At 37.3% G+C, this 12613-nt stretch overlaps 1 protein-coding gene across 2 annotated transcripts in view; it reads left to right on the top strand.

The window, feature by feature from the left end:
- Positions 1–292: 292 nt before the first annotated feature.
- Positions 293–12613, top strand: part of Mvd (mevalonate diphosphate decarboxylase) — a 29590-nt gene continuing 17269 nt past the window's right edge. For both annotated transcript variants that reach the window (XM_083123013.1, XM_083123014.1), the window contains exons 1-4: positions 293–429; positions 4726–4796; positions 10447–10514; positions 11271–11317. In XM_083123013.1, coding sequence (XP_082979139.1) covers positions 378–429; positions 4726–4796; positions 10447–10514; positions 11271–11317 — 238 coding nt within the window. In that variant the 5' untranslated portion in view covers positions 293–377. The remainder of the gene's footprint in view (positions 430–4725; positions 4797–10446; positions 10515–11270; positions 11318–12613) is intronic.

Genomic DNA, 12613 nt, shown 5'->3' with positions numbered 1-12613 from the left:
GATTTCAAGATCACTTTAGGTGTAAAGATGAGACGTAATAAAGTTTGTTTAAATATGATAAAATTAATATTATTAGAAAAACTAATGTCGTCACGTTCCTTTTGTTTTATTGCGACTATAGTCTGAGAAAATGCTCAAATTAAACTGATGTATGTATTGATAACGTCGCAATTGAACCCTGCTCCAAATGTGGTTACTTTTGCTTAGATGATCAAAAACTCACTAAAGACTAAACTCAACCCTAACGTTAGGCTATACTGGAGGCACCAAAGAAACAAATGAAATGCAACTGCGGAATAAAAATAAAAATAGTTTTCCACGCAAGTTACGAAGTTTAATGTAAGTTATCAAAAACTGAAAGAATAAGTAGTTTCAAGATGAAAATTGTAACTTGCATTGCGCCTGTTAACATAGCTGTGATCAAGTATTGTAAGTAAGAGTATAACGTTTCGCTCTAATATTATTATTATTTAGGCCTTTCTCAAATTTCATTGACCTGTATACGTGTGTCGATAAACTAAAAATATGAGTATTTTTCCTTTATTGGAACATTTAACAAAAATTCAGATGGTGTCGAAAAAACGGATAGATATTTAAAGCATACAATGCGAGTGGATATTTTGTGCCATGTTATGTAGAGTTATGGTTAGGGTGACCAGATTTTCTGAAACGAGAAGCGGGACATCCATGGATGTTTACGGGGATATGGCCCAAGTTCCTTTTGTTTTATGGAGCGAATTTACAATATAGAGAAAGTCTCCAATTTTGATAATTTTCGGTATACTAACTAATTTTGACCTCCTAATCACGAATCTGTTGAAAAAAACCGGGGGTCACGTCTGAAAATTTGAAAAAAAAGCCGATTGAAATTTTTTTTGTGATATAGATGTATATGCGTAGTTTTACGAACAAAAATGTAATCTCCTGTCATTGTGTCCAACCACGCCGTCGTTTTACAAGAAAATGATTTATGATGTTCAATTTTAGTACGATCCCTATTTTTTCGATGAATTTAGGGGTGAAGTGAGTGCTAATGGAACCTAAACTAATAGGCCTAACCTAACCTTGTGTGAATGGTTCGTGGGGCTACCCGTGGATGGTTTTTGGGGCTAACGTCAATGGTTTGTGGGGCTACCCGTGGATGGTTTTTGGGGCTAACGTCAATGGATTGTGGGGCTACCCGTGGATGGTTTTTGCCGCTAACAAACAATTTTTCATCAAAATGTACAATTTCCAGATGTGACCCCCGGGTTTTTTCAGCAGATTCGTGATTAGGAGGCCAAAATTAGTTAGTATACCGAAAATTAACGAAATTGGAGACTTTCTCTATATTGTAAATTCTTACCTGTTTGATTGTGATTTCATCATGCTACGAATGCAATTTTTACGTGGTTCTATTTCGATGTACGTCTGTTAACACATACTGCTGAGTTTTAGCGATTACTTAAGGTTTTGTTCAATATTGCTTCCGTGGTTAGGTTAGGCAGGCTTCCCTTAGCATTAAAATAAAGGGTAACGGTTCCGATTGTTTTATGATTTCTCCTAGCACAAAGACTATTATCGTAGAATTTTGGAAATCATTGTCACACGAAATGTGAACCTTCCTTAAAGTAATGAGCACTGTTTGGACCCGGAAAAAGGTTATTTATGTTGAAAAAGCAACTTGAAAATTACCTTACGCACTTCTCATGGACAAGATATTCTCCGTCAACAAGTGACAGTAAATATCGTAGAAGCGTGGGAATGAATGTAGAAGTAAATCGGAACCTTAATAGAAAGCATTTAGGGACTTCATTTGGTTCATGCGGCAAGTATGTTTTCCACATTTACTGAAGATGCCATATTGTCACATGTAAATCAACACTCCATGGGACGGATGGCGAACTTCACTTGTTCACATCGTCAAACATGGCGACCATTAGTATCGACAATCTTAGCAGTAATGTATACACGGTATTTCGCATTTTCTAGATGTGACCGCCAATTGTTAACTGCAGATTTGTGATTTTGAGGTCAAAATTAGTGAGTATACCAAATTTTGAAAGCAATCTGAGATACTCCCGGTATTCTGTAATTATACCTGACTATATAATTGAATTCATGAATGGACACTCACAAGGAACATCCATGCCCAGGATGGATTTGACCCCAGGCCCCCTGGCATGTTAGCGTTCAACCACTCCACCACGGAGGTCTTCCCTTATATATTTCCCCTTCCTATCTCTTTCGTTCTTTTTTTCCCCCTTACTTTCTTACCATACAACATTATACATTTCGAAATAATATTAAAATATTAATCAATACTGACAATATATTTGTGTCTTGATGCAGCTGTAGCAATCATCTCATCAATGTATGAAACATGCAAATCCCCAGAATTGGCCTATTTTTAATTTTCAAAGCACCCCATCATATACTTGCATATCATATCATGAACAGACTACATACAATATCTGCTTTTAAGAAAGGAATACGTAGAAGCTTTACAGCAAGACTAAGGTCGCGAGCATGAACAATTTTAGATCTAGCTACAAGTATTTCTATGCAAACTAACAATACTATTAATTTAAAAGGCACTAACAGTTTCACAGAGGTAAACACTTTGTCTGAATGCAGGACATTTCACAGAACACTGTTGAAAAATAGAGCATATTGGGTTTTTGGAGTAGAATTGCAAACTGCAGGACATGGCCCTAAAAAGAAGTACTGTCCTGCAAAAATCAGGATGTCTGGTCACCCTAGTTATGGATAATCCTCAAACGGATAGGCATGTTTAATGTATACCCAATCTTCTTTCAGTTTTTAAACACTTCAGATGTTTTTGGCATTGTACATCAGTTGGTCTTAATTTCATTCAGCAAAGGTATTGGATCTAAGTTTGGAGATTGAAGCAGGATTACAGTAACTTAGGAAAGGGACCCAACTTCCGATTCTGAATGGTAATCTCTTAATCATGCACTTGTTCTACATTATACGAATTGACTATATTGGTAAATACATGTACTAAAGAAGCTCCATGGCTACTTTCTGCATCTTTCTTCCAGAATGATTTTTCTGTTGTGTAATTTCACAGCAAGCAGACGTGCTTTGTCTAGAAAACTGACTGGTGCTAGTGATGTTCTGCAGAATTGAATTCAAAATGCCTTTACATATTCAATAGATTTGTGTATTTTTGTGTGAAAATATCATTTCCCTACCAAAATGTTAACTGCAAGCCGGTTAGGTTAGTTACCTTAGAATTTAACATGCAGATAACAGTTTTATAACGCCCAACTTCCATTCACTAAAACTAACAAGCACGGTAAATTAAATTAGTTTTCTGTATGGAAGTTTGCCATAGTTACTGGTTCCCCAGACTTAAAACCAACATGTTCACGTTCTGCATACTGCAGACATTAATTCACACCAATTGCCAAAGTTTTAAAATGCCTTCCTTGCCCATTGACTGGCCCCCATGGTGGAGTGGTTAGCACATCACACTACGATGCCAGGGGTCCCAGGTTCGAATCCTGGCCTGGGCATGGATGTTTGTGAGTGTCCATTCATCAATTTCATCATGTTCATCACTCATCCCCATCTTCGCAAATTAGTGAAAAGTGGCACAAAAAGCGAAATAAAATAAATCAAATCAACCTTCTTGGGCCATTGATTGATCCACTGTCCCCCCCTCAAGAATTACAATATTTTTTTTTAATCAGCACATTTTTATGTTTTACATAATATAAACACAGGCGGAACACAAAAAAAAAACAGAGATATTTGACCCCGAAGTATGGCCTGCGTAAGTTAAAACCTGCCATCTCGGAGTACTTTCGCCAATTTTTATTAGTAAAACCGTAAGAGGTCACACCATAAAACTTAACACTCCTAACTGAACAAAAACGTCGAAAAGTTCCAGCCTAATGATGTACAATTACGAACTCCAACAAATTTGAACTCCTAATGATAATTTCACTTCTATTTCGTAAGTTTTCAATCCTTCGTATTTGATTTATTTTATTTTATAATTAATGTATGAAATGATAGGCAACGTACTGTTTTCTACTATTGTGGAATGTCGTGTTGTGTGCTATATTCACTTGCGAAGACTTTGGTCTGTTCTGCTTCATGCTAAGGTAACAGATGTACTTTACTTAACAGTAACCTTACTGCAAGCTAAAACCAACGGAGAACATTCATAAACAACATAATCTTCATAAGGTATACAAAATATTTAACTTTCTCAAGGAGAGTACAGAGGGTTAAGGGTACCTCCCTTCTCATGCTCCCACACAACTTACAAAAATCATCCAGCATATGGAAGTCAGACCTACTACAATAATACAGCAACCCTTATTTTACTGTATATCTCGGGTAATTTTCTTGGGTGTAAGGTTTTGGATTTTGGATTTGATTTAGTTTATTTTACTTCGCGTTTTGTGCCTCTTGGCTAATTTGCGAAGATGGGGATGAGTGATGAAATGATGAAATTGATGAATGGACATTCACAAACAACCAAGCCCGACCGGGAATCGAACCCGGGACCCTTGGCGTCGCAGCGCGATGTGCTAACCACTCGGCCACAGGGTCGGGCTTGGGTCTAAGGTGTGCCTGCTTTGGCACTTGAATGAATTTCATTCTTCACCATTCTTTTCGTTGTGTTTTCCTGGAAGATCAATATTCATGATTGTGTGAAATTATTTAAAATATAATAAGATATATGTAAGCACTTATTTGTCATTGCAGGGGGCAAGAGGAATGAGAAACTAATCCTTCCACTAAATGATTCAGTTAGTGGGACTCTAAGTTGTGAACAGGTTAGTATGCGTGAGGACCAGGTTTCAAAATTTTCATAACTAAGACTAATTGTTTCATGCCTATCTCAAAATGTAAAGTCCCCAATTTTTGGTACTTTCAAATTGTTTGAGAAAATGTGCAAGCAATTATGATCATTTCGATGTAGCAATATAAAGTAGTTGTTTTCGAATGGTTGGCCAGTATTCGTATTTATTTGTTTACTTTTAATCATTTTTGATTCATTGCTTCAGGACACAGCTTTGTACTTCTGAAGTGCTTGTATATTCCTAAAATACCTATTGCAAATGCTGCTATGGTCCCAAGAAAGACACACTTCTCTCTTTGGTCTAACAATTAGCTTGGTATGAAAAGGGACACTAGATTCAAATCTCATGTAAAAACTAAAATTACTAGACAATGGATAATGCCCAATTAACATTACATGCTAGTAAAGACATCCAGAGAAGTATTACAATGTGCGTTCTCATGTATTTGGTCTATTTATTTAAAATATTAATATTTCTCATTTTCTGATACTTTGGAGATCTACCTGGAACAGTTTGAAGAGCCGTGTTATGTATATGCAAATCATAAATGACAGGAATTTTAATGTGCATGGATAAAGATGCACAACAAAGAAAAATTGTATTTTGGGGCACAAAATGACTCGTTAGGAAAAACCCTACATCAGGGTCATGATGATCAAGCAGTATACGCCTGTGCAGCAGCACGTATAAAATGACTGCTCCACTTTCGACTTGCACCATGCAATAGCAATGAGGCCAGGGACATCGGAACTTATTCAAGAGTGGAAGGGGGGGAGCAGGTTTTCCAATTAACGAACCGATTTTAGAAATATCTCTTCCCCCCTATATATATATATATATATACACGAGAGTTATTTTTTTTTAAGTAATGTCTGTTTTGCAATTAAAGTAAGTAAATGTTTTTCAAAATACCATTTATTTTCTGAGTTTACATACGCTTCTCTATTTTTCTACATAATTTTCTTGCGGTTTTAAACATTTATTGTAACGAACTACGAGTTTTTGGATACCCTCCTCTGCCGCCTGTGATGATAGCCAATTACTCACGTTCATTTTCACGTCTTAATCAGTGTCTAAACGCCTGCTGTCCAGGAAGGTCTTTAGATGGCGGACCGTTACAGGAGTAAAGCTGTGGTGTTTCTTCACACATGAAAATGCTGATCATATAAATTTTTAATACTATATGCGTGAATTGACAAATATATGCACTCAAGAATCCGTCGTCGTAGTGAAAGTGCCATGATAATGATCTAAAGAAATGAATTTATCACTATATCTCCGCATATTTTCAACTATCTCTGGTAGTATGCATTATCCCCAGTCATATTTCGATTTCATAGGGCATATATTTGCATCACTTCTCCAATTTATCCACACAAAATAATATTAAATATTAACAATATTTTAGCTATCAAACACATTGCTTAGTGTGAAATAATAAATTGCACCAGAAGGTGATGTTTTTCACCCCTCTCAAATTCACAAGTCCTGAAAATCAATAACTCTTTGGTCAGATGTTTCAGATTTGAGAGAAATTTTTCATGAGATTCAGATGGAAGGTGGAGGGAGCGATTGTCCCCCAGCTTTCCCACCGAGATGTCCAAAAAGAAGATCATTCCTCGTCTACATCTAAAACTTATGATCACCCCTCCAGAAGTAAAAGATCGAAACACTGATTACAACTTTAGACAAGTGGTTGGTAGAGCTAATTGAGGACAGAAGAAAAAAAAGGGAACAGCACGGATATTGCCGAGGTGGTACTTGCCAGTCTCTTGTCTTGTCTCGAAGGAAAGGTTTACCTTGTTCTCGGTCTTGTCTCCAGTTGTAAATGCCTAACTTCTACTGGGTCTCGTCTTGGAGTGTAAATACGCAATCTGTTAGCTTTTCCGTCTAGATTTAACAGAGGTCTGTTCTCATCTTTGGTCTCGTTTCGACAAGTCTTGGATGATCTAGTCTCCTCTTATCGCTATTGTTAAAAGGTCGTCTCGCATTCGTCTTGAATTTCTTCCACCTTGAACGTTTAACTTAAAAGGTTCAAGCTCCATCTGCCCCCTTGCCATGTAGTTGTAGATGGAAAAGAAGAGAATAAAATTAAACTTCCTCTACCCCCTCCCCCACTCCTTTTCCACCGGGGTACACTGGCTTTATTGTTTCACAACGACCTCGCCTGTACGTACAAAACCTGGTAGATTCAATGGAAAACTGGAAACGGAAGCAGCAAATTCCTACGGCGATAATTCCATGTTACACTTGAATTGTGGAGACGTGGCTGCAATTCTTATCTGCACATCAATCTTTGTGTTACATACTTCTTGCTGGTAGCGAAAACGCGAGGCTACTACGTTCATCCAACTAGCGCAAAAAAAAGTTCAAATTTTTTACAAAACCAGAGATAAGTTGGAAAAAAATATGAACTCATTTTTAGCATGCGAGGGGGCAAAATTACTATATCCCCCCCCCCTCAATGATGAGCTGCATGCAGCTTCATTTTAGCTGCCGGCTAATGCCTTTAATGAAATAGATGAAAACAATGCAATCCAGTGACTGAAACTGATTAGATATGGCTATGTTTTTCTGCTGAGTGATCATGGTGGTTGCCGTCCCTTGCCCCTGTGCTTCCACCCCTCCAGCTTCCAACATCTACCTGACACAGTTCCACTTGCTTTTTACCTGTCTAGAAGCATAGTCCTCTCATTTTTTGATTTGATTTGATTTTTGTTATTTAGCATCGCTTTTCTGCCACTTTTGGATGATAGAGACAATAGGATGAGTGATGTAAAGTAAAGTAAAAAAGTATAGTGTTCCCCTGTGCATAGCACCACGCCATGAAGGCGTATAGGGGGTGTGGGGGTAACGCCCCACACTTTCTTGATCCGGTCGTGAGTGGGGTGATGTGATCAGCATCACGCCCCTGACCGCCTTTACCCCCCAGGGTTTCCCCCAGGTACCCATGTTATTCGACGCTGGGTGGGCGCCGGGGCAGCTTCCATCGTTAGAAAAGTTCCCGGATTTGAACCGGCCGGGGATCGAACCCGGGACCTTTAGCATGGTAGCCAGACGCGTTACCGACTGAGCCACCGCGGCCACTAGGATGAGTGATGATAGGATGAAATTAATGAAGGGGTACTTACCAAGAACGCACATGCCCTGGCGGTGTAGCATGCTGTGCTAACAGTCCTTTCATTGAAGGGGTAAACTGCAATTCTCATTTATGAAAGGTTAACTATCTTTTTTATAAACAAAATAACAGCTTTGTTTCATTATCCTTATTTGTTGTGTCGATGTGCCTAACCTAAGTGTTCTTTAGTTAATTAACCATATTCGTGTGTTGTTTATTAATGTAAAGAATATAGTAAATGAATGTATAGTGGACAACAGATACCATGTAATTATTTGAAGCTACCATTGCCTCCATGGATGTGCCTGGAACAGTGTGTAGAATGTGAAAATGGCTAGAGGAAGAACGTTGAAGACCACTGCCTTTGGGTAAAGTGGCTGGAATGTGATACTGATCACATCACCTCTACAATGGATGAGAACACTGTACCTCCACATCCCTTCTATGTGCCTTTGGGCACTCTGCAATGAGTACAGGGTAACTCTACCTTTCCTTTCTTGAATTTACATTGGAGATGTGTTTACCATGCTCCATGGTGCTTATCAGAAATCCTGCAGTGATTACAGATTCTTGGACAAAATTACCAGTCAGGTTAATTTATATTGTAATAAAATTGTATATTATAAGTTGGGTCATGCATATTTCGTTTTTACGAAAACATGAAATATGAGATAACATGTTGTAATGTTCATTTTTCATGTTTTTGAAAGGTGTGAGGTTCATTTTATTACGAAATGAACTGCAAATGGAAAAAATAAAATCTTAAACGAGAAATTTACAGTTTACTTACCGGCACGACACTTTCTGAAGTCTGAATTATCCTGTAAATTATGCAAATCACGGAAAATTTTGCTGTAAATATTTGAGAAGCAAAATAGACTCCTTTACACAGGAATAAAGTTAATACTCTGATAACTACATACATTTTTATTTTGTGTAATAAGTATAGTTTTTAAATCAAATTTAGGGATATAGTTTAACCATTTTAACACTAAAATGTAATTTTATATACTGCTTTTGATCCCGAAATGTGCCCATTTTTTGTACCGAAATCTTGATCTTTCATTCACCATAAATATTGGCCCTAATGATATGCCACTTGCTATTCCACATTCTGTTCTTGCATTTGCAGTATTTTCAGAGAAATCAATATATATCATTGTTTCAGTTTTCGATTTTAACAGTCAAACAAGCAAGTCAATCTTTGTCGTATAATGCCGCATGATACTTATGGTAATCCAAACATTAACCTTTTGTGAACATTTTTTAGAATTACTATGCTGTTTAAGTATCCTTTATGGAAGGTGGTAAATAATATTGTACAGATAATATATTTTGTAAATGCACACAGGCCCGTAGCCAGAATTGCTCTCCAGGGGGGCTCACAGGTTATCAGGCTGGCTTCTAAACCAAGTTCATTTTTCTAAAGTTTAACAGTATTAAATGAAGGTAAATTATGTGTGTCGAGGTCATTAAGTTAATGTGAAATATAAAATTTGGAGATATTTAAAAAACTAGTATTTCTATATCTTCTAAATCATCTCTTGCAGTGTTAAATGTCTGGTAGTGACACCTTCCTTAATGCACACTCCATATTATTTTTGATGACACAATTATTTATATCATACAAGTAAAAATGAACAATATTCACTTCAATCATAGTTTCTACCGTACATTCCACTCCCAGCAGATGCAATAAGACTCCCCTTCATTTCCAAAACTTGGGATCTATTGATATTTGACATAGATGTGGAAGGAATGTGGATGATGACATCAGTGTCACAGATTTCTGTCAAACAAGAGGCTGCAACAGGGGCTGGGGAGGTACATTAAAGATGCTCCCCTCTGGAAGAAGTTTCTAAAGTCTAGAACTGGGATTCCCAAACTTGTTTTTGTTTCACGGCTCCTTTAGTATTTCAAGATTTTTCCGTGGCACCCAAGTCAGAGTGTCAGCCTATCTAGCGTTTGCAACACTCAGTTAGTGTGGTTGAGTTGCTTCAAATTCAGAAATATTTTGTGTAAAAAGTACTAAATAAGCACATATTTAGAAAAACCATACCATTTCTGTGAAAATATTGGAACATTTCGCTGCTCCCCTGCAAGCTAGCCACGATCCCCAAGGCCAAAGTAAGTATATAATAGGTGTGGCACACACTTTGGGAACCACTGGTCTAGAGAATCTTCTAAATACTTGCTCCTACTTAGATTTCTGCTCCTAAACAAGATGAATGAATGTAATAGCTGCTGTTCATGTTCTGTGAATTTATCTTTCATCAAGTTGTGAGCCAAATAATATCTGCTGTCTACATTTTCACTCTTCACTGCAAACAAATTAGAATACAAAATAGTTTTACTTAATGTCAAGGGGGCCGGTGGCAGTGCCGAGGGGGGGTGTGCCCCCCCTGGCCCCTGCCTGGCTACGGGGCTGAATGTACATATTTTTTTCCTACATTAAGTGTAGTTAAGTAACATTCACCAGTTTTGATTTGTGCAACTTTGTTGCAGATGCATGCCAAGACAACCATCATGGCAAGTCAAGATTTTACGGAAGACAAACTATGGCTGAATGGAAAGTGAGTTGTTACTTTGTATTTGTGATGCTATTATTTTAATTCTATCCAGTTTTATTTTATTATTTTATATTATTTATTAAATATGAAACTCAGAAACTACCACAAAATGTTATAATTTGTATTTTATCTAGAGTTTAGTAGTGTAGAGATCTCAGGAAAGTTCAAAATAACTGACAGTTAAACAAAGAGTTTTGGGCTATAAACGTTCTGGTTATAATAAGTTTTCATGATATTTGAAAATGTGAAAGTACCACCATTGTAAGCAGTTGAATTCCAATTTTTCTTTTGAATATTTCAATTCTTCATTGGTGAGCCAGATGCTAAATAATAAAAATAAAAAGCATACATTCTTTAGAGACAGCCATGTGTTAAAACCTTAAAAGTGGTTAAGGGTTTAAAATCAGTCAAGGAAAAGCCCCCCAAGAAATATGGCTGGATTACAGTGACAGTCCTCAAACAATCAGGACTGTCCAGGTATGGAGCTTGTCGATCATGCTATTCAACTATTATTAATTTTTCTTAATTGTTTTTTACGCTAATCACTAAACTAAAATTTTAACTAAGGTTTTAATTCTTGGCCATCCAAGAAAGAACCAGGAATGATTCTAGAGCATAGGAAAGAAAAAAAAATTGTACCACTTGTAATTACACCCCTCAGTTGTGCGAACTGTGATGGCACCACATGTTATCATTTTTTTAAATGATTATCTTCCTCTTGCTAGGCAAACGTTCTACTTTATTTTATTTTCTTTTCAGGGAAGAATCTTTTGACAACCCAAGGTTGCAGAATTGTCTAAGAGAAAGTAAGTACCATAGGATAGATTGGCCCTGTTGTTATTTGTAATGTGAAAGGTGGTCAGGCCAGTGGCCTAGCGCAGTTTCCTGTGCCCCCCCCCCCCCACAAGTAAAATGTTGGGGCCTTCTTGGTGAAATAAATTATCGAGAATATTATCACTTATATACAACTAGATATTTTGGCACCCTAGGCAGGATTGTGGTTTGGCGCCCCCCCCCTCTACCAAGCGGAAATGGATCACAGAGAAAAACATTTCGGGGCAAGTAGAGAATGTCAAAAAGTAAGCATGATGTAAAATATATATCTATATGCAGGGTAAATCTGTAACTTTGCATCAAACTAATAAATCGAAAAGGATTTATGATAGAGATCTTTTAGTGTTTTCGTGATGTCGCCCGAACAGGGAACCTCATGTACAGAGTTGAATGGTGGCATCTATATTCACGTGGTGACCTCCCCAAAGGAAATATCTAGGGGTCGCTTCCAGTGGCGGATCCAAGTTACCTCACCTCACCCACACTTGCACTGTATTATGTAAACAAGATATAGTAGTGTAAACAGGAACCAAGCTGACTTCCATCTTCTAGAGATTAGTGTATTGTTTTGCGAAGATAGGGGATCAAGGCTGAAATAGATTGTTATTATTGTATGCCATTGTCATAACGTCCCTCATTGTAATTGCCACGGTAAACTGTACGATAAGATGACGAGTAAAGTGCATAAACAGATACAAAAACGTATTCTCTCAAGGTCTCTGGTTTGATCGCCTTTTCAGGCATATTGCGGAGTGGTTTGGTTCGAAATTTAAACTTCAGTTCCAATTCCGATCAGTCTACCATGAGCATAATGTGGACTTATGTTATATTCTCGAACCTGTTAAACTTGGTGATATAAGACAGAATATTAGAGTCTCCAAAGGTATTAGGCATACCCTGCTCATTTCATTCCATCCTTGCTGATCCACACAAGGATTCTTCCTTCCATCCCAAAAGTCGAGCAAGCATTCTCACAGCTAGGAATTTCTACTTCAAGCACTGTAGATCACAAAATCGTAACACACTGAAAAATAACTGGTTTGACAGAAATGTTCACAAAATTTCTATATGGAAGAAAAATGAACTTAAAATCCCCAAACATGATGGTGACATTTATCGTATATGCTGCCGTACAAGATGCACTTTTTCCTTTAAAAATAGGTCTGAAAAACATGGTGTGTCTTATCCGCCGATACTCAGTTTTTTATTACCTCCATTTCTGGAAATTTTCTCTGTTCTGAGTTAGACAATTTCTTTCTTTCTTCCTT

Source organism: Lepisma saccharinum, chromosome 5 (assembly GCF_977018435.1).
Source record: "Lepisma saccharinum chromosome 5, izLepSacc3.1, whole genome shotgun sequence".
Lineage (NCBI taxonomy): Eukaryota > Metazoa > Arthropoda > Insecta > Zygentoma > Lepismatidae > Lepisma > Lepisma saccharinum.
Note: the sequence above shows the minus strand (reverse complement) of the source record. Positions and strands in the feature narration are given on the sequence as shown.